At 37.4% G+C, this 23,414-nt stretch overlaps 2 protein-coding genes across 3 annotated transcripts; one reads left to right on the plus strand and one right to left on the minus strand.

Moving 5' to 3' along the window:
• Positions 1 to 4,127: 4,127 nt before the first annotated feature.
• LOC131327607 (uncharacterized) lies at positions 4,128 to 5,373 on the minus strand. The gene is made up of 3 exons (XM_058360756.1): positions 5,152 to 5,373; positions 4,723 to 5,050; positions 4,128 to 4,414 (listed from the first exon to the last, which is right to left on the minus strand). Exons 1-3 carry the CDS (start codon positions 5,278 to 5,280, stop codon positions 4,128 to 4,130), a joined length of 744 nt encoding a protein of 247 aa, XP_058216739.1. The 5' UTR covers positions 5,281 to 5,373.
• Positions 5,374 to 15,506: 10,133 nt separating this feature from the next.
• Positions 15,507 to 22,192, plus strand: LOC131326865 (uncharacterized). Of its 2 annotated transcripts, none has more exons than XM_058359765.1 (5): positions 15,507 to 16,145; positions 17,429 to 17,625; positions 18,248 to 18,346; positions 21,156 to 21,207; positions 21,775 to 22,192. In XM_058359765.1, the coding sequence occupies exons 1-5, from the start codon at positions 15,734 to 15,736 to the stop codon at positions 21,903 to 21,905; spliced, it is 891 nt and encodes a 296-aa protein (XP_058215748.1). In that variant the 5' UTR covers positions 15,507 to 15,733; the 3' UTR covers positions 21,906 to 22,192. The 2 variants fall into 2 exon arrangements, with proteins under 2 accessions (XP_058215748.1, XP_058215749.1); XM_058359766.1 differs by lacking the exon at positions 21,775 to 22,192 and adding an exon at positions 21,465 to 21,541.
• The last annotated feature ends 1,222 nt before the right edge of the window (positions 22,193 to 23,414 follow it).

Consider the following 23,414-nt stretch of genomic DNA (forward strand, 5'->3'; position numbering starts at 1 on the left):
AGGCCAGATGGAGCCTGAACAAGTGGTACATGGGACCACAGAATAAATAAGATAGAATACACTGCGGAGAAAGGCGGTGATCGGCAATATGGACCAGTGACATGTGAAGTCATTGGTACAGACAATATGTTCAGCAGATAAGGACAATAGACATGTGAAGTTGTTGGTCCAGGTAATTGATAGGGACCAGTAGCATGTGAAGTCACTGGTCTAGGTGGTCTGTTCGGTAATGAGGTGGCTGAACAGGGAAAGAGCTCTTAAGAAAGCAGCCACAGGTGCTAGAGCGGAAGGGACATTCTAGAAGGTTCCAAAAACAGTGGTACCCCGTAAGGAACGAGATCCCGAGAATGTAGGATCTAGAAAAGATACCCAACGGGAATGGGATGTTCGGCCTGCTATGGAAAATAGTCCTAAAAGGACTAAGGAAATGAATAGATAAGGGAACAAGAATCTAGAGGATCCTGGGTTTCCTATACGTGATAGGAAACCTAGTGCAATAAGGATGCTTAGGCAACAAGCATACATATGCCTATATAAACAAAGGTTAACCTAGAGGTAAAAGGTACACAATACATTGCATTCAAACAATACTTCCTATTGATAGTTAGGGTTTTCTGCTAGTACGTGATACTAACTTAGGCATCGGAGGGCCTTTGCCACGAGAGCCAAAGGTGCGCTCACCCCTTATCTATTTTACAGATTAGGGTTCCGATGACGGACTAGGAGTTTCGGTCAAGAGGCACGAGTAGCCATTATGATCTTGTGCTGATAAAAGTCTCTCTTGTTTTTGTCCACTTACACTTCATTTTTTTAAAACTTCTATATTTGAGTTTTCAAGTAAATTATGTATGTTGAATCCACTTAAATTTACTTTATATTTCTCTAAACAGTCAATAATGCAAACTGATATCAAACTTCATTTAATTATAATTGAGTATATAGAAACAAGGAGTATTTAATTATCCATCCTCAAAATTCATCCCACGTAAGCATCCATCCTGCACTTTTTGAACAGTTATGATTTCATCCTCATTTTTTCATAATACCAATAGTGTCCTCGGATATTATATATATCACAGAAAAATGGGACGAAAAGATAACTCCGGCAGTCCCAGCCCATAATTCAATCCAATCCCGCAAATCTCTCCCGAAAATCTGGACCACCACCTCCCCAAAACTGTACAAAACCATTTCATCCTCAACCATTTCAATCAAAACGGGATGGTCAAACCCCCACCAATCGAGACCACTACCGCTGCAAAACTCATCCGGCCAACCGTCGTCACCGATCAAGCAAATCGTCGCGGACGAATGGGATGGCCGCAACCGCCGAGGTGACGGAACCGACGGCGCTCGCCATTCGACAGATGCTTGTCGCTCTTGCTCCATCGCCGCCACCCGGAGTGACTAGCATTGACGAATTCGTCACCATTTTTTTTCCACTTTGTTTGCTGGAAAAGTAAAGGGAAGCTATTGGTGGGTTTTCAGATCGGGGCTCCTTTCAAATCTTACATATATGATATTGAACTAATGCCCTGGCCCAGTTTGTTAATTAAGTAGTAGTATAATCCCTTATCCTTTTTATATGGTCTTGGTTTGAAATATTCAAATATACTTCATATGGTCTCTTCCTCTTCTTCTTCTATTTTTTTTTCCCAGCTAAACATGATTAGAGTCCTATTTTTCAGATTGAAGAAATATTTTATATTCATGTTTTTTCATGCTATTTTTTTGGAATGTTATGGGTTTTCAAGTTCCGCCGAGAAATCATGATTTTGGTTTATTGTTTTTCATGATAAATTAACCATGAAAAACATGGTTAGTATTGTGTGTTCCGAAATATTTCTTCAGATCATTTTGCAAAAATTAAAAACGTGGTCAATCGACCATGTTTCAAAAAGGGCTATTTTCCCGGAATGTTATGGGTTTTCAAGTTCCGCCGAGAAATCATGATTTTGGTTTATTGTTTTCATGACAAATTAACCATGAAAAAACATGGTTAGTACGAATATTGTATATGTTCTGAAATATTTTTAATGATAATTTTGAAAAAAATAAAAAAATGGTCAATCCACCATGTTCCAAAAGGTTTCATGATAATACGTGGTATAAATGAAAAAATAAATATGGTTTTCGAATGTAAATCGGTGAAATTTGGTACGAATCTTTTAAGTTTTGAAATCATCTTTCATAATTATCTCCCGTAATTATTGAGATTGAATCCCACTAAATTAGGAAATGGTTGAATCCTACTAAATTAAAAAATGGTTGAATCCCACTAATTTAGGATGTCAATTTAATAAAACATATATGAATATATTATTAAAAGGGTAAGATAGGTAATTCAACATTTGAAAGGATGAAAACATAACAATTCAAAATGACCGGGATGAATTCTTACGTGGGATATGGTATGAGGATGAATATTTAAGTCTCCCTAGAAACAATACACGAACATAAATAAATACACAAATTTAGTCAATATTTCCACCAAATTGTGGTCGTCGTCCTGGCGGGTCTATCTTCATTACTTCGTACCACAATTGGAGACATGCTTTATAAGGATGGGCCCATCCGCGTGCTTCGACTGATGCATTTGGCCTCCACCACATGATGATGGGTGGTACAGGGTAATGAGGGTATAGGGAAACTTGCACGAAGAGATTGCCATTAACATGGCCAATAGCTATATGTTTGCGCACTGTGAATGGAATTGGATGGGAGCTCAACGGCAAGTGAGTAAGATAACTCGAAGCAATCATATCAAATGTATGCAGTACAATGTTATACATTGATGTGATAACAAGTCCTAATGGTATAGAATCCATCCAATAATCCTCTGGTGCCGATGGTTGGAAGCAACGAAGTCTTTGTAGCACCTGGTATACATAATCACGTTTTGGATACAGCTGATAGTACATGACCTAATTTTGTTCAATCTCTTGGATAAGGTCCCGTCATACTTGAGGCCATTCATCTTCAGAACCAAAGAGTTGCGCGGCTATCGCCCTGAAGCCACAATGACCATCGGATCAAATGTCAACACAGTTGGAAATATAACGCTGATACTGCTCAGGAAATTTCTGAATGAGGTAATCCCTCCCATTGCTCCTTCGAGATGTTAGAATACGCGAGGCGTGAGATTCTAAAGTGGATACTGTGAAGGAAGGTATGCAACATCTTTTCTGCTCATCTCTGCCTATAGGTCGACCCCTGTGTTCTATGTTGTATGCTGGGGGTTGAACTGTGTAACGAGATGGATCTGCCATATCAAGAAACCTGTCCATCATAGACTCTCGACTGTCGGAATCCATTTCATTTAATCTTTCAATAAGTTGAGCTACCCTGTTGGATCATGCTCCCTCGTTAGTATGCCTCTAGGCGTGCATGGACGATGTACTCCAGTGAGGGTGGATAGCGCTTAGCAGAATTGGCCTGTCCACAGAATGGTTAAAATGCAATATCGTGAAAGCATGGTAATCCGTGTGTCCTTTTGATCTTACAAAAGCAAAGGCCGGCTTCATAGGGGGGTTCGTTATCATTGTGTTGTACCTACTTATGGATCAATTTCATTGCTTGTAATGAAATGCAACCTTTAATTTCACTAGAAATGCCTTTATGTAGATGTATGTGTCGTGGAATGTTGAAAGATTTCTGGAACGACTCTTGAATATCCCTGAACTAACTGGTCAACATCTTTTCTATTTTCTGAAATCATGTTTGAAGCGAGGACATGGTATCTCCCAAGTATCATTTGAGCCTCGCATGCGCATACTCCACCCTGCAATTTAATAATACATTGTGTGAAATAGGAAAGTTATATAAAGTATTTTTTAGTGCAGTACAGTGAATATACAATGACTGTAGGAAAGTTACCTTTGGCTTGAATTGCTCCCGATGTGCATAAATTGGTTTATATATGCTGCAACAAACCACTCTTTGTAAAGACCTAACCATGTATCCCAAAGGTATTGTATGGCATTGAAGTATTGCTCAAACTCCCCGCACATGGCATTCCACCTTTGTTGCAAAGACATCGGTGTCGATGAATGAATAAGTAACTGCCATACATCAGAAAACTCTTCCCACCTCGTACCAAGCATAGAGTTGCACTTCTTCATTACACACTAGTTTATGTGCCAAATACAAAGGATGTGCTGTGCGAAGGGGAAACATATTCCAATGGCGCCAAGAAGCGCCAGATCCCTATATGAAACAACCACCGATGGCAACACTGCACCTTTTTCAACCATCCATCTCTTTAAGGTATCCAACGCCCATATTAGTTGCTCTTTCGTCTCATTACTTAAATATGCAAATATAAGGGAGTAAGTTTTCATTGTGGATGTGATACCCACAACTTTCAAGAGTGGTATCCGATACTCATTACTCTTGTACGTCGCATCAATAATCACTATGGTCGGAAAGTTGACAAATAGCTCTAGGCTTCTAGAATGAACCTAAAGAATATCTGTGATTTCGTTGGTGTGTTCATTTATAAGATAGTCATAAATGTATTTTTTTTCATTTAATTCTTTCAAGATGTACCCAATAGGAGATAGACCCCCCAGTTGCTCTTTCTTATACAGTGCCTTCACATTGTAAATGCTCTTGATTCTTGTACTAATTGACGAGTCTTGTTGTCTCATAAAATTAATAATTTCTTGAAGTGCGGTGCTGCTAGACATGTCATGAACTAATTGCTGCTGGATTGGGATCAACCTTGACGGGTACTCATGTCCTTAAAACTTTCAGTCGGTTCATGGTTATGAAAACCTCTAACAATCTTCAAACCCCACATGACACCGTCTGGAGGTTGTGCTACACCTCGCAGCTTAAATGGGCAATCACATTTTTTAGTTCTAGTAATCCTTTGCATTGAATGCCCTTCCGGTGGCGGTTTGTACAATCCTCCCCTTTCACAAATAAGAATGCACTTTGGCATCTTGTTGCCCTTTATACTAGCAGATTTACTTATGACAATCACAAAACCATTTTCCTTACCAACTCTCCACACCCAATCTAACATGATAGCTCTAGTTTCAAATATCTATAACCAAAAAAAAAAAAGAATACGTACAAGCACAATATAATGCAGCCTATTTTCAAAATAAGTAACAAATATGTATGATAACAACAGTAATAACTAACCTGGTCAGTCGTAAATTCGGCTGTGTAATCACGCCCAACGTAGGAGTTGCTCTCCCCACAAGGAACATCATTTGCAACATCGTTCCCAACTGACCAACTATCCGAAAATGAAAAATTGTACTGATCCATAATGTTCTTCTATGAATTATGAAAATGAAATGAAAGTTGAGGAAAGTATGAGGATGTGGTGAATGAGAGTAAGTGTGAATATATAGGCCAAGGTATACACAAGTGAATATGTAGGCAACTGAATATATAGGCCAAGCTATCAATGCTATTAATGTTCTATCAAATTTGCAACGAGCAACTGTTGCTGCAGCACCTGCAACTTTGAACCAATGCTATCAATGCTCTATCGAATTTGCAACGGGCAACTGTTGCTGCACCTGCACCTTTGAACCTTTTTAGATAGTTTGTATATTAAAAAATATGGTTAAAAAATTAATTGTTCCAAATTTCAATCCGTTTGAACCGATGGAAAGATTTTAGTTTCCTGATTATTTTATCCTAAATGGCCATAGTTAAATTTTAACTTGGCTCTCGTTGATTAACCCTAAGAGATATTTGATTCTACGACTTTCTTAGGGCTAATCAACGAGAGCCCTAGAGTCAAAATTTAATTATAACCATTTAGGATAAAATGATCAGAAAACTAAAATCTTTCCACCGGTTCAAACGGATTGAAATTTGGAACACGTAATTTTTTAAACCTTTTTAGACCGTTTATATATTAAAAAATATTAAAAAATTAAATGTTCTAAATTTCAATCCGTTTGAATCGGTGGAAAGATTTTAGTTTTCTGATCATTTTATCCTAAATGGCCATAGTTAAATTTTGACTTTAGGGCTCTTGTTGATTAGCCCTAAGAGATATTTGATTCTACGACTTTCTTAGGGCTAATCAATGAGAGCCCTAGAGTCAAAATTTAATTATGACTATTTAGGATAAAATGATCAGAAAACTAAAATCTTTCCACCGGTTCAAACGGATCGAAATTTGGAACACTAAATTTTTTTTAACCTTTTTAGACAGTTTATATATTAAAAAATATAGTTAAAAAATTAAGTGTTCCAAATTTCAATCCGTTTGAACCGATGGAAAGATTTTAGTTTCCTGATCATTTTATCCTGAATGGCTATAATTAAATTTTGACTTTAATTATGACCATTTAGGATAAAATGATCAGAAAACTAAAATCTTTCCACCAGTTCAAACGGATCGAAATTTGGAACACTAAATTTTTTTTAACCTTTTTAGACAGTTTATATATTAAAAAATATAGTTAAAAAATTAAGTGTTCCAAATTTTAATCCGTTTGAACCGATGGAAAGATTTTAGTTTCCTGATCATTTTATCCTAAATGGCTATAATTAAATTTTGACTCTAGGGCTCTCGTTATTAGCCCTAAGAAATATTTGATTCTACGAGGCCAAAAATTCTTTATGACCATTAAAGATAAAATGATATAAAAAAAAGATGTTTCCACCAATTCAACCAGATTGAAAATCAGAACACTAAAATAATTTTAAATAAAAAAATACAGAGTATAAACATTATAAATTAAATAAAGAAAAAATAACATAAAATGGGTTCGGATATTTTTGGGCCCAAGCGGGGGTATTTTCCGTTTAAGGGGAGGTGGGGTCGAAGGTGCGTGTGTCAGGGGTAAAAAGGGGAAGGAGTGTACCCGTGTTGGGGGGTGGGTCAAAGGTGCGTGTGTCAGGGGTAAAAGGGGGGAAAGAGTGTACCCATGTCGGGGGGGGGGGGGGGGGGGTGGGTGGGTTGTAATATGCAAAAATAAAGGGAAGAAAATGTTGGCCCTTCAATTAAAATTTCCTGACGATAACCATTACACTCTCTTTTTACAATCCACACTTTCTTTTTTGGTTTTATTGTGATGTCCCACTTTTTCAGTTAAAAAATAATAATAATATTTTTTATGCAAATAATTAAATCTTTCATTTTTATTTTCAAACTTCTTGCTATATATATATATATGTTGGGCTGCTTATTTTTTTGCATCAGTTACACGTATCGCTTAAAATGCTAAGTTTGGTTAAACTGGAAATGGGTACCCGCAAGTGATTAGTTAACGTAAAGAATAATATTGGGTTGATTGTGTAATTAGATTAGAAAAATATCGGTATATACGTGGGCAGTTTACTGAATGAGAATACACAAAAGTTAGGGTTTCATCATATTAAAAAGAGAGCGTGGTTGCCTTGTGGAGAGAGAGAGAGAGAGAGAGAGAGAGAGAGAGAGGTGTTGCAAAGGTTTGTGACGCGAAGAGAAGAATTGGTTAGCAATCTTGTTCCTAATTTTTTTTTTTCCCTTTCTCTTTTACTCCCCCTACCGTATATATGTGTATGTATATTGCACATTTTTGTAGCATTACTGATGAGTTTTGGAAGCCCACGTGAATGGGTATAAATTAAGGGTTAAGATCATATGCTGTTGAGGGGTGAGTTGCATGCGTACATGTGTGGCAATGGATTAATAGGATTTGTTGGTGGATAGGTTTCAAGTGCAATTTATTGTAGGTCAAATATTAAATTACAGTATAGTAGTAAGTTTAAGCATTAGAGTTATAGTTCGCATAGTTGGTATTTTAGTGTTAATATGTATATACATATTCTTTTAATTCAGATTAGCAAAGAACGCGAGCATTGCATTTGCGATCAATTCTTCCGATCGAGGTGAGTGGTTAAGCATGTGATCCCTTCTTTTGGAATCCTTTTGAGCCTATCTATTCTTGACAATTTGGTATTTGTTGTAATCCAATAAATATTAATCTTGTTCTTTGCTCTCATAATTATTGACAATTGACGTACCCTTTGGCATACAAGGTTATTTGATAATATTTGTGATTGATCGAATGCCCTTACTTTTATTTTCGCCGATTCGTTGACTTCTTCATATTATTGTGACTCTGCAACGGCACGGAGAATAATCCTGGTGCAGGTGCCTCCGGCTCGCCGTTGTTCTATTTGTGTTTGGGACCATAGACTATGTTGATATTTATTAAAGTCCAAGGAAAAGACCCGTGAGATATCGTGGTGACTTTGGCCGCTAGGGAAAAGACTTGTGAAATACCCTGTGACTCTAGTGCTCAACGGATAGGGAAAAGACTTGTGAAATACCCTGTGACCCTACTCCGGTTCAGCTTAGGGAAAAGGTCCCAGGTGCCATCCTGTGGTGACTCTAAGTACGGTGTTGGATCCAACGGGTTAAGCCCTAAGAAAATATTTGGCATTTGGTACTTGGTAATTGGAAGATATGGTTCCCACTTTGGTTTGGATTTCCGTTTATTGTGGTTCATCGTTCTGATATTATTGAGCAGACCTATTGGTATAAAAGGCATGTTATTGTTATCTGGATTGTTCTTGTGATAAATCGTCAAACAGTGATTCATCTCGTCGATACCTTTTGTGAGCCATTGACTTTGTCGTTCGTTATTTAGTTCCTTGATATGAATTGTTGAACCATCGACCCTTATTGTTTGAAACCATTTCTTGGAACCCATAGCATCTTTTGTTTAAAAGTATGCCGCGTTGTATTCTTTACCCTAGCATGTTTAATTACTCACTGAGCTCGTCAGTTGACGGATTTATTCCACATTATTTTCAGGTTAGTTCATGGAGCATTATAGTGGACTCTGCGGCGTTGTCGGGACCTCGTGTTTGGACCTCTAGGGCGTTTGCATTTTTATTTCTTTTATCATGTCAAACCGCTTCCGCACTTTTATTAATTGGCAATTCATTATGGAGTTTGGAGATTGGAAAATATGGGATATTGTGTCATTTTCTTAAACATTAGTTTGGAGTTGCGCATTTTATTGTAATATTTTATTGTAATAAAATATCCAATTTTTCTTTATTTGTTTCAAGTTGTTAAAATTATTTTTAATCAGGCTTCGTGTCCCATGATTGCTTCATGGTGCATGGCCGGTCATGTTCCCAAATTTGGGGCGTGACATTTATTCTTGTGAATTTACATTGCTGTTATTGAATGAGTGGAAAATTGTATTGAAAAATTTGGTAAGTGCATCTTTCAATATTCAACTACTAGATCCCTCTTTGTAAAGCTTGGTTCCAAGAACTCCGAGATGTGTAATGGATCCAATTGGGTATTTTATTTTTTTTGTTTCCCCAGTTTTCATTTGCTTAGCACTATTTGAAGATATAATTTTCTGAATTTCACTTGCATACACGATGTGTGTGCCACCATTCTTATTTTTCTAATGCACAATAGCTTCGTGCTTATTGTTTGATCGTATTTTGACATTCTATTTGCGCACGCTGTTGAATATTAATCACAGGGTTCAAAATGCCAAACTAATGCACAATAGCATATGGATCCCTTTTCTTTTTCTTGCAAGCAACTGAAGGATGAACAATGGAGTTAGTGGGTTTAGAAGATGTCGAAGTAGATGATACCGAGACTCTAGATAATATTGTGGAAGGTTTAAAAATACCAACAATTGGGATGTATTTTGAGACAATTGAAGAAGCATGGAATTACTATGAACATTATGGTCTACAAAATGGGTTTTGGATTTGTACTCGGGCTTCAGGAAAAGGACAAAACCGGTCGAATGAAGTCACTAAGGCACTATTTGTTTGCTCAAAAGAAGGAAAGTATGCTGCAAAAAATCAACAGGAGGGTGTCGTGGAGGTGAATGATGAGACAGTCGAAGAGGAGAAAATGATACCAAAGAAAATAGTTACAAACTGTTCAACTGTTAAATGTGGATGCAAGGCTCATTTGCGGATTATACTTGACAAATGGAATTACAAATGGAAAGTAGTCACAACCACCAACTAGTGACTCTATCTAAGAGGATCAAAATGAAGTCAAATCGAAACTTGCCCAAAGCATTAAGGATTTGACTGAGGCATTTCATAGAGAAAAAATAGGAATTTCGAAAGTTCCTTCAATTTTTGGTGGTGAGTACATTGGCTTTGATAATATGGACTGCTACAATCACTTGAGGAATGTACAATAAGTTCTTGACTACTTTAAAAACAAACAAGCATAGAATCCACAATTTTTTTGTATTCGATTCAATGTGATGAAAGTGGGAGGGCAGTTAGTTTTTTTTGGGTGGATTCTCGATCTCGCATGGCGTACCATTATTTTGGAGATGTGATCACATTTGACACAACATATCGAACAAATAAGTATGATATGCCTTTCGCACTATTTACGGGAGTAAACCATCACATGTAGTTGATACAGTATGGATGCGCACTTTTACAAGACGAGACAGAGGTGACGTTTGTATGGTTGTTTCAGACATGGCTTGACGCTATGGGAGGACATCCTCCAACTTGTATCATCACTAACTAAGACTTGGGAATGAAAGAAGCTATTGCCAAAGTCTTTCCCAACACTCGCCATCGTCTATGTCTTTAGCATATTAAGAAGAAATTTGTTGAAAAGTTGTCATATGTGTACTACAAGAGATCGAAGTTCAAGAAGGATATGAAAAATTGTGTTAAGGGGACATAAAAGAAAGAGGATTTTGAAGAGAGATGGATGTAATTGATGAAGGACAATGAGCTAGAAAGCAACAAATGGCTTCAAGGGTTGTTTGATATTTGTGAATCATGAGTACTCGTTAATGAGCTAGAAAGCAACAAATGGCTTCAAGGGTTGTTTGATATTTGTGAATCATGAGTACTCGTTTATAATCGTTGTACAATCTTCGCCGGTATGAATACTACCGGATGTAGTGAAAGCATCAACTCATTTTTTGATGGTTTTATAACTCACACGTCAAATATCAAAGAATTTGTGGTAAAGTATGAGAAAGCCTTGAACAAAATTATGAAAAGGAAAAATGATGAAGATTTTGAGTCCGAAAATAAATTTTGGATTCTTAATGACCATGAATTTTTGTTGAAGCATACGGCAAAAGTGTATATGAGAAACGTCTTCAACAAGTTCAAGGATGAATGGAGTAAAGTCTTTCACTACAAAGTTGAATATGTGAAAAATGCCAATGGTTTTCAATCTTTCATAGCGAAGTCAAAAGATTATGAACTTGAAAAGTTCGAGGTGACATTGGATTCGCAAAACTATGAGGGTAAGTGTGGAAGCCAACAATTTGAGTTTGTTGGGATATTGTGTGTGCACATTTTGAAAGTGTTTGTCCGACTAGACATTGATGAAATACCGAAACATTTTATTCCTTCACGATGGAGGCAAAAGATCAACAAATTTAGGATAATTGATTCCCAAGGATTGGTGCATGATGATGGCAAAGAAGAATCCAAGGCATTAAGACTTCGTCATATGTGTCAAGAAGCTACAAAATTGGCTTGTTTGGCCGTCTCATAAAATGAGGCATACACAATTTTTATTGAAGGTATAAATGCTTTATTCAAGAAGATCCAAAAAGTTTGTGCGGAAAAAGATAACGAGAAATCTATCAAGCTGTCATCATCTCAAATATTACTTTTGGATCTGAACATCTCACAATGCAAGGGTAGGAAAAGGATGTCAAGGGAAAAGCCACTACTACACAGTTCGAAAGATTGAAAAGCAGTATTGAGATGTCATTAAATAAGAAAAGAAAGTGTTACGGCCAAAAGATAGATTTTTCTAGAATGCTGTATTTCTATCTGAAATGCTATATGGCTCTGGATTGGGTCCTCTAAGTGGCTAAAAGTACTCACCATAAGTCCACGGGTTCACAAGAAGTCAATCAGCAATCACTGTATTCATTCATCATCAGGATGGTCCCCAAGATGGGACTTGAAATGAACTTGTCCTTCGAATCCAATGACCAAAACTAACAAAGGTAACTCAATTACTAATCCTATTTTCTTATTGATATAGATGTTCTTATTTACTCGTCTTTTTTTTTTAATTGTTAATTTTATTCAATAGCCTTGGAAGAGGAAGCGAAAGGCTCAAATAGTGACCAAGAGGAAGGCTCAAATTGCTCCGAATGATCATGAAGTATTTTGGCATGTTGGCTTTGTTTCATAATATAATGTAGTTATTGTACTTTGAGTTTGAAATTGAATGTAATGGCATGGACCAGTTTTTAGGTTAAATGTAAGAAAGTTCTTTTTAAGGATCATTTTTTGGGATGGAATTGAATGTAAGAAAGTTACTTTTATGAATCAGTTTTTAGGATGGAATTGAATATAAGAAAGTTCTTTTTTGGGATGGAATTGATCAGTGTATGAAAGTTTTTTTTATACCCCGAGCACCAGTCTTGCTCTTTGATTACCAGAACAACCACAACCACAAGGTGAGTGGTGGTGTGCAACAATGCAGTCATGAAAAATTTCGGCAAAGTTTTCCTTATTTTTGGTCCTAACTCGACGTCTCACGTCTCATACAGTACAACAAGAACAACATGAATAACATCAAGTTACGCATAAGCTCACGCCGGGCATTTCTCATAAGTGGTTAATCACCATTCACAAGCCAAAATCCATTGCCAAGTTATCCATTCACAACAAAAACCATAAAATCTATTGCCAAGTTATCCATTCTCATGCTATTTATCATTCACATCCAAATAAATAAAAGTACATTCTCCTCTCTAATGGTTAAAATCTCATTTGCAAAACAAAAATGGACTACATTCCAGTATTTCAATTGTAGGACAAATAGGCCTAGTAATTACATCTCCATTTTTTTTTTGCTATCAAATCATTCTACTCTTCTTCGCCACCAAATGATTTAGCATCTTTACTGCTTTAGTACTTTGTTTGAGTTGCGAAAACCTTCTCCTCTTTCCATCTTATAGCATTTCATGCCCTCAAGCAACTCCCACGGCTAATGGATCTCTGATTCTCTTTCCATCTACTGCCAGTGCTGCAAAGACGCATTTGATGCACGAGCAATAAACTGACAGCTTTAGTAAACTGAAGAATGACAAATGGACAAATAACAAAGAGATGAAAGTGCAAAGGTACGTAGTACAGCCACAGTAATTAAAAGAGGAGTATTTTACAAATGGAGCAAGGGCATAACATTGCAGCCTCAACACAATCAAGAGCAAGAAACTCATGGTTTATATAGTGTGGTTAAGTAGGTAACTAGAATCACAAACTGTAATCAACATGAAAAAAATTACTGAAATCAAAATGTGAATACAGGAGGTAGGCAGAGATTCAAATATCATATGGTTCCAAATGTTAAGGAAATAGAATCCCACATTGTTTGGGAGTGAAATGGGTGATCACTTAATAACATCTGGGACCTCTCTACTCATTGTCAATTGGCTTTGAGATGGACATGAAGTTTTTACATGGTATCAGAGTGGGGCTTGTTCACTCCACATTTAAAAAAAAAAATTCACAATCCACATCCTACGATGACAAACCAACAAAAAGGCTACATGATGATAGGACCCAAAAAATGGCCACACGTGACAGACATCAAACGCGGCTGCACGTGAGGGGGGATATTAAGGAAATAGAATCCCACATTGCTTGAGAGTGGAATGGGTGATCACTTAATAACATCTGGGACCTCTCCACTCATTGCCAATTGATTTTGAGATGGACATAAAGTTTCTACACCAAAGTCCCAGCAACCTGTTGCAACTCTCCCGCAGAATCCCCGAAATTTAGCATTGGAAGGGCTTTATCGTAAGTAGAAATTATCTTGTGAACCAGAAATTCACACAATTCGAGAGAGGTCAATGTGGGCATTTGAGCTGCTTTGTTAGCTCATACCCTTGGTGTAGCTCATTGATTAGAGTCTCTTGTTCCCACCCCTTGATTATTTCCATTTGGAAGTTGCAAGGAAAAGAAAAAAGAACTGGTTTTGTTGAGTAGTAGGGGCTGAAAATTATTTGACCAGTTCAGATAATGTAAAGTAGCTAAAATGGGAAATGTAGATTAGATCAAGAAAATGTTTTAAAAGGGGAGAAGTAACTAAAACACCAGAATGTGAACACAGGAGATAGTATGAATGAATGCAAACATGAGATTCTACTATCAATGACAACACTTAGGCCCATTTATTTTAGAATCTATCCAAAAACAATTTAAATAGCATTGTTGATTTTCCAAATATCCCATTCCCAATTCACCACGCCATTTCAAAGATGGATTTTGTAGGCCACGTGAAACAAGCTCAACTAGCATTTATCAACTTCGAACCCTAATTTACGCAATCAAATTGAACACAAAAAATCTTCAATTTTCCCAAATTTTGAAACCCTAATTTTTGGGGGTTTGAAGATCGAGAATCTAGGGCAAATCGACAAGTTCAGAGAGAGAGAGAGACCTTGATCCCGATTTGAATGCAAATTGGCAAGCGGGAAGACGTAATTAGTTGTAAGGATGGGGTGAGATTTAATCTCAGCCCTTGAAATGGAGGGCTGAGATGGGGTGTTTGTTTTGGTGTATAATTAGTTGTCCCCAGAATCGCCCCGTTTATTTATTTATTTATTATTACATGGTCTTTGATTAACTATAATTAGTATGATTGTAAACTCTAATTATAATAGTCTAAATGATTAGTTTATACTAGGATACTATACTATACTATAGAAAATAAATGAGCTTCCCCGTTATCAGTGACATGATGGTTCAGATCCCGACACTTGTGATAGTAATAGTTCTCGGCCGAAAGAAAATGTTGGTGGTAGCGATCCAATGACAAATTATCAATTGGCTCGTTGCAAAAGTTGTTTGGGTTTTTAATAGCGTGAGTTTTCTTTTATGCCTAGGAGTGCAAATGTGGAGGCCGATTCTTTGGGTAGGGGAGGTAGTTTGTTTGTGGTTGAGTGCAATTTTGAACATTACCCTCTTTTCTATTGGTTGAAATGGCGTGGATCCCACCACAAAGATATGTCATGCTTACAATGCAATACATTTTTAGTAAGCATGATATCACTTTGTAGTGAGATTCACACTATTTCAACTAATAGGAATGAATGTAATATTTCAACCAATAGAAAATAATGTAATGTTCACCCTCTTAAGTGGAGGGTGAACAAAACTCAACTGATTTGTGTTTTTTGAGTTCTTTGATTATGGACGAATGTTACTTCTAAGTGATTATTTTGCGTACCTCTATTTCTTACTAATATGAATGAAGTTTAAACCAAAAAAAAATCTTGTCATGTATTGGAGATTTCATGGATATTTTGTTGGGGTAGGGAAGGATAATTTTTGAAGATCATGGATATTTTTGAGATTGTATATAACAAATTCTTATAAAATTTGTGATAAACTTTAGAAGAGATTAAATACAGTAAATTCGCAGTTGCATTTATAAACTCTCTCATAATTGGTACTAATAGTATTCTATGAAAACGACGGCGTGTCATGTAATTTTCAGGGTATATGCCGCTTCCTCCTGATGACAGGTACATCATCATCTATATACTCCAATCATCTATCTTCCTACCTGTATTGATCTTCTTCTGCGTCTCAATTATCCGAATTGTCCCTTCGGGGACATCCGAAAAAATTGGAGTTATCCCGAGAGAGAGAGAGAGAGAGAGAGAGAGAGAGAGAGAGGTGGACATTGCTGCTCATGAGTTTGAAGAAAACAGTTTGTATTTTAATGTGATGATACCATTGTTATTAGAAAGAGAAAAAGATGGATTCTATGGTGACGAAGAGAAGCAAAGGCATTGAAAACCCGGGATTTCTTGATATAGAGATAGACGAGGAAACAATCTTGCCTATTGATTCGGTCAGAAAGAGAATGGGTCAGGTGAAAAGCCCTGGAAATGGTGTAGTTGAAGAAACAGGAATTCAAGAAACCAGAAACGGTAACAACGAGGTTAGAGAGAGAGAGACGATTGAGGAGGCGGAAAACCCTAGAAATGGTAGAGAGAGGAAAGGAGAGACGGTGGCCCATGACGCAGGAGTTGAGGTTAGAGAGAGAGAGAGCGAGATGGTGGAAAACCATAGAAATGGGGAAACCCCTCCTGATGACGATTGTTGCTCTATTTGCTTTGGGGACTTTGACATTCCTTGTAAGACTAATTGTGGACACTGGTTTTGCGGTGAGATCCTATTGAATAGTCGTAGTTTTTGTTTCTGCCATTTGCTACTTTTCATTGATGTCTTATCAATTCAAGATTATGAAACCCTGAACCTCTGTTTGAACTCTGTGAAAAAAATATGCGAGGAGTTAAGAAATCTGGTTTATGAGGTTCAATAGTTTGGAACCCAAGAATTTGGCCTACTTCAAAAAATGACTTATCAAGAATCAAGATTATGAAACCCTAAACCTCGGTTTAAACTCTCTGAAAATATGCATGCGAGGAGTTAAGAAAACTGGTTTACGAGGTTCAATTGTTTGGAGCCCAAGAGAGCAAGAAGTTTCTGCTCTATTTGGCCTACTTCAAAAAATGAAACAAACAAAAACGTAGAGGAAAAAGAAAAGAGAGATTGGGCTGAAGAATCAGCTTTCGTTCTTTCTTCTGATTATTCCTTCCTTTTACCAGTACCAGAAAAACAAACAGGGCATTTGGACATTGTAGTTCTTTGAGGAATAATTCCTTCCATTTTCCCAAAAAACAAGTTAACTTTATAGTAAAACAATTCCTTGGCCTTCCAATGGACTGACCATTTACTTGCGTTGACAAATCATGATTCCATTTGTAGTGTATATTATGTCATTTTTTGGGCAACCTAACACTGGGATGAGAATTGCAACCAACACTGCCTTCGTTATACGACTGTTAGAGGCTTAAGGTAAATATTGATCCCAACGGCGAAGTTAGACAGTGATCTACGAACGGCTAGCTTTCGATGGCCTTCAGCTGGAGATGTTATTTAGGGTTGGTTGAATAGGTTGAGAGAAAAGGTTCCTTTTGTATTGTTCTGCCTACTTTTTTCTTGTCACCCTCCTTGTATTTCAGTGGTTTTCATTTTTTACTGTTTTGTTTGTGAATCTTGATAATATTTTCTTCAATTCTCTTCAGAAAGAAACTTTCCTCCGACTAAGATATTTATGTTTTGCGATTAAGTATTTTCTGACATGAATGTGTAAAAAGCATATATTGTCTGAAAAAGAGCTGCCCCTTCCTTTGAGATCGATCTCTCAAATTATGAGTAAGTAATCTACGTTTGGGGACATGATGTTCATCCAATTTGTTGTATTGCAGCCAAAGAATGAAGTTTAGATTCTGAGGACTCATATCACAGATGTGAATACATGTTGTGATCTTATGTTACTGAAAAATTATAATTTTATGGCATGTCTTTGTAACTGATGTCAGTTGTAATTATTTGCCATTTTGACCATAAAAAAATGTAAAAGGCATTGGTATTCTCTGTACAGCCAGATGCATTTTGATGTTATGGAACTATGGTAGGGCACTTCAGCGTTGCAAGTGCCCCATTTGCACACGTTGCATTAGTGAGTTGACACCAGAGGCATCACTAGCCCTTCGGCAGGAAGAGGAAGTTGTTGAGGCTTTGAAGAAAGTTGAGAGGTACAATCGCCTATATGTAGGTGGTGCCCGTGGCCTCATGATGGTATGTTGATATTTTGATGTGTTGGTAGAATGTGTTTTGTAACTAGAACAAACTAGTTGTTTAGGCTCTTTTCGGAAGTAAAACTCCATAATTGTGAAGGAGCAAGGATCCATTGCAAACTATGGTAGACATCTGCTGTTTGTGGTAGATGGTGTCATCCTTGTTGTGTTGGCATGGGTTTACCCGTTGTCTGATGCTATCTTCCAATGTTATGATCTGTGTATCTATGTATTGACATAGCCTCCCCAAAATTGACTTATTTTGGGGGTTGAGTTACTGAAAGGTATTGCTTGGAACCTGGAAGCATCTTAACATGCTGGTAAAATGGAAAATATTCAAGTAATCTTTTAGTTAATATAAATAATTGGTCATTAATAAGTTCATTGAGGTCTTTCATGAAGTTCAGCGATGGATATGGTGAAAACTTAGACAACACAGTATCTTTACTAATTATTCTCGGGCAAATGGAGCACAGTTTCATTATTGTAAAATATTTTAGGTCTGCTTTTCGCATGAAATATCATTCATGCTATTTGATTTGTTGTTCTCATTTAGTTGTTAAGCACCAGCAAGAACATATTTGGCATTCTATGGACTCATTTGAAGTTTTTGTTTTCTACAGAAAGTCCACGAGCTACCACTGCTGTTCAGGAGATGTCTTGGAGAAATGATTGATCCTAATAGATTGAGATTTAACTACTATACGGCACGGCTCATTGCAGTAAGTACATCCTTCAATTAACAATGTATTGCGCTTGACTATTTCATAGTTATTTTGTTTTAGTCGGTTATACTGTCACACCTTGCAAATCTTCTCTAGATGTGTTAAGTTGAGTTTGCATTGGAGACTCTACTATCATCTTTGTGAGTGGTAGAATGGTTGTTAAATCCCAGCTATATTCCTTTCGTTTGGATTTTGAGACCCAATTACATCTTGGTTATGTGTAGCTTGTAGGTGTATCTTACACTTATTGCCTTTACAGAGTGTGCCTTAGTATAATAACCGCTCCGGAAAAAAACAAAAGCTCCGATGACGAACTCTGACCATATAATATCCAATAGGAACTGTTAGCGAGTGGAATTTTTAGTTTTACAGGAAAGGTTGTTGAAGAACATTACCTTGTATGGCTATTTACGTCCCTGTGAGTATAAGGGGTAAATTAAAGCTGAAAAGGATTTTAGAAAGATTAATTTGCCAGGTCTTTGTCTATTTCTAGACGTGATGGAGAGAGGAAGGTAAAGGAGGAAGAGTTTTAAAAGCACGCACAATTGGTTTTGGTGGAGAAGAGATGATAACTAACTTGCTGACTGAGAATTATGGGTATAATTGCATAAAAAGTTATATGGACTTGGAGGTACCATGCATGCTAATTTTCTTATGTTATACTTTTTCCTGAGCCCATTAATAGGGAAGTGTTAGACTTTTCATTTCATTTATCTCATATTTGCTGTACAACGAAGCCTTTATCAGCTTAAAATGAGGTGGCTGTTCAGATTTCTGCAGAACGTGTGAGAAAATGAGGTTGTGTGTGTGGGTCTCACCCTTCCCCCTCCCTAACAAACCCACACACGTGCGCACACACACATGCTCACACACACTCGAGGTCGTGTTTTGTAGGCTTGCTCAGTGAGGCGAGGATTGTGGTGGGGTCTCCTCAATTCTTCTTTCAATGGATGTTGACTGATGGGAGTTTGAATTTGCTTTGAGGGAGTTAGTTCGGGTTCTCAGTTTTCTGGAGTTCCCTTTCAATCCTTGATAGAAGAGGGAGTGGCGTGTGTATGTGTGTGTGTGTTTCTTCAGTGCTGATTGTTTGAGGGTGGGCTGTTTTGAGAAGGAGTGAGTTTTTCAAGGAGAAGGGGAGATTATGGGTTCTGGGTTTGGTTTTCGGTTTATGCTCGCCTGTTGTTATCCTATGGCTTTCTTTCTGTTTGATGCATACAGATTGGTTTTCTTTGTTTCGTCTTTTTGAAGACCCATGGACTGTTTCTCTGGTAGCCTGTAGTTGCTAGGCTCTTGTTTTTGTCAAACAAGGGTTTCAGACCTTTGGAGAGTTGGGATGAAGCTGGATGAGTCTTTGGAGGAGGGAGGGAGCTCCTTGGTTCTGGTTTTGGTTTCTGTTCGTTTGCTGATGTCCCATGCATGGGTTTATATTTAGTTGAACCATAGCTTTTGAGTTACAGAGAATCAGTAAGACAGGAACAAGAGGAGGATTCTAGCAGTTCATTAAATCGAGTTAGCTTGAATGAGAAGGCCCTCTACTAGCCTAGGACAAGATCTTTTTGTCTGGCTTCTCTGGTCCGATCGTTTAGCAGCTCTTTTCATCCTTCTAGTGACTCCCCCCTTTCACGTGTGCCCTGATTCACCAGGGGCGCTGGTTCTTCCTCTAAGCCTAACTCGGGAGATTTCTTGTTTGTGTTTGCCTTCGTGAAGACCTATGGACAGTTTCCCTGGTAGTCCATAGCTGCTAGGCTTTCATTGTTGTCAAACAAGGGATGCAGATATTGGGAGACTCGGGATGGAGCCAGATGAGTGTTTAGATGAGCAGGTGGAGCTGCTTTGGTGTTAAAACTTTATTTTGTGAAATCAGGGGATTCAGACTGTGAGTGACGCTGGGTGGAGCCTGTCTCTGTTTCCTTTAGTCGCTGGTTTTTCTTTTCCATTTTTGTTCTTCCTCTGCTTTCAAGTTGGTAACTTTTTTAGCTTCTGAGTTTTATATTTTGTCCCTTCAGTGGTGAGTTTTCATCTGGCCTTTGTTGCTGAGTAGGGCCAAATTTTTGAGGTCCTATCATTAGTCTTTTCCCTCACGTTTCGATTGGGAGGCATGGGGCATCGGTGCCGTTACCACTTTAGCTATGGTAGAGACACCCTTATGCTCCTCTCTTTGGAGTATTGCAGTGTTTTAGCTTTTCTTGGACAGTAGTGTTATGCGTCTGGCATGATTGCTTTTCTTCTTATTTACGAATTGTCTACTTCTTGAAAAAGAAAAAATGTACTAGTTATGTATGTATATACACTCTCCGCCCCTTACATGTTTCTCTATTCTATTTTGGACCCAAAATATAGGTCAAAATATAGGTTCTCTTCAAAAAGGCAAAGAAAAATGTGTTTAGATTTTCAAAACCTAACCCTTATAAATGATTAGCATGAAGTCATTATGGTGGAAACCAAATCTAACTTTCTAAGGAGACATTCATTTCCTAAAAATTTGGATCTCCCAAAAGGGACCAACATTAAGGAACGGAGGGAGTAGATGCGAAGTATAGAGCCCAATGACAAATGGTGGTTATGTGGATATTAAATTACTAAGCCCCTGTGGTGATTAAATAAATGCAATATTTGTTATTCTGATTATACTCCCACCAAGTAATTAGCAGTTTATTTTGTTTTCTGAAAGAAGCAATTAAGAGTGATTCAACTTTTTAGTGCTTGCAATCCACCATAGGCATTCGTATAGTGTCAGTTGGTTTGCAAACTGTTGGTTATCTCAAACGTCTGCCTCATGAATTTTGATTATATTTCATCTTTACAGTTGTTGCTGGCCATTTTGTATGAGGTTTGTGGGTTTGACTTCATTCCAACAGGTATTTTGCTTCGACTTTGCATCAGTTCAAACCCATATAAGTGTTGTTCATGTGGATTCCCATAGATTAAAAATGACATGTTAATTTAATGGTCTTCAACTCTTCATGTTACTGTATTTGCCAAGCATCTCTACATAAAAGAAAAGTAGGATGAATGGTTGACTTTGAACAGTAAAGATTGTGGCAATTTGAACTTCATTGCCAACCATTATCATGGGATCAGGATTTGTTTTTGACTGGCAATCCCCTTAGGCCAGGTTTTATTGGCCGGATAGTGAGGGAATGTGTAATCCCGCGTTCTCACAAGTATCCAGACTAAAACCGAGGGGATTAGTAATACCACATCTCGAAGGTACTATATATAACCTGTTCTGTAAGGATTTGTTCTACAGACATGCAATACTTATGACTAATTTGGCCAATGAGATGGCACAAAATGGGGAATCCAATTGCATATTTGCCTCTTTTCTACTTGGAGCTCTTGATTCCACTTTCACCTCTTTCATGACTCCCATCTCGTTTAACTTTTTCTTTCGTCTACCTTACCAATTTCTCTGTAATCTTCAGGGAGACTGGGGGCCGCAAGACTGTTTCAGTATTCTGCTATGGCTGTTGTACTCATACTATTCGCTGTTGGTCTGGTCCGCCGATTCATACTTTACCTTCGCGTTAGGCGCTTGGCTGCCCTCCAGCAATGACTTGCCTAAACTTTAAAGTGCACAGTTTCGAGAGTGTTTTCTTTGTAAAGCAGATAACTTTGGGATCGCACGGTGATAACAATTCTGATACATTGGTAGATATTACTTACATTGACAGTGTTCTGTTACATTTGTATAAATTACTTACATAGTCAAATCCAGAATTCCTACTGTAAAGGTTGATGTTCTTGTGCATGTTATGACTTCAGTACTTGTGATTGCAGTTGTTGATGTAAAAATATATGATGGGAGGTTACTGTGCAATGAAGCCCCTTTTTTTTTCCTCCTATCTCCATGTGGTGAATTATTGTGTAGTGGTTGTTTTCAGTGTTTCCTTTTTATTCTTTTACTCTTTGCCTTTAGAGTTCTTCTTAGCCTGTGGAATGGAGTACCAGTTGAGCTGCATGCCAGGTTTGGGGAAATTGTCCGTTTATGAACGGGTTTTGTGACTAAAATACGGACAATGAAGACAAACTTATTCACTCGTTGGTGAACTTACTCACTTTTTTGTTTCTCTTTCAAAATGCACATAAATAGTGAACCGTTTTCGGAATTTTAATCGGAGAAGTATATAAAGTGTAAAGTGAAATAAAATAAAAGTAATCCTTATTTTTAGTCATGTCACTCCTTTTCGGAAGGGGTTAATTATGTGTGTCACAGATAGAATAGTAAATTCCAATTATGTGTACCACCTTCCTGAGTGTTGTCATGTAATAGTAAGTCAAGATATGTTAGATATGTTGTCGTAAGAAAGTATGTAGTAGGTGTGTAGTAGGTCTGTAATATGAGACTAGAAATAGAAACTCATCGTGTTTGTATTCCCCTCCTTATGCCTATAAAAGAAGGGCATCTCCTTATTGTAAATCCAAGTCAGTGTGTTTCCAATAATACTTCTCTCTGTTGTGTTCTCTCTATTGCGCTCTCTCTTTCTCTCTCGATCCTAACCTACTTTGTATTTGTACTCACTTCGTGTCTGGTCAATTTGCAATGTTCACCGAACGGTAAGATGGGTGAACAGAATTAGACCTGCTAGTATAGTATTAGGGGTTTGGTGTCTTGGACTTGCTAATTGAAATAGAAGTGAACTCCGTCAACATCGATCTTCTACTGTTCTACATATCGATCCTCGGCTCAATTTGCGAACTTGAAAGTTCTAGAAAATTAACATCTTATATACATGGAAATTCCTTTTCTTCTTTTTTTTCCCCCTCGGGTGAGTTTCTTGCCAATGTTAATTAGTCTGCCATAAGAATTCACAGAAGTCGTTAATAAGTTGATCCCAAGGATGGACACAGAGAACCAACATTGATACGTGCAATCCCCATCAGAACCAGAAAACATTCATAATCTTGATAAGAGCATCTCCAACCCATCTTCAAAACTCCAAAATGAAGAATGAATGTGACATACTGATGAGAAATTTTGTAATTTAGTTTCTTTTTTTTCTTCAACTTTTTGTATAATTGGAGAGAAATAGATAGAAAAGCGAACAAATTGAAACTCATTCTT

Source organism: Rhododendron vialii, chromosome 5a (assembly GCF_030253575.1).
Source record: "Rhododendron vialii isolate Sample 1 chromosome 5a, ASM3025357v1".
Taxonomy (NCBI): Eukaryota; Viridiplantae; Streptophyta; class Magnoliopsida; order Ericales; family Ericaceae; genus Rhododendron; species Rhododendron vialii.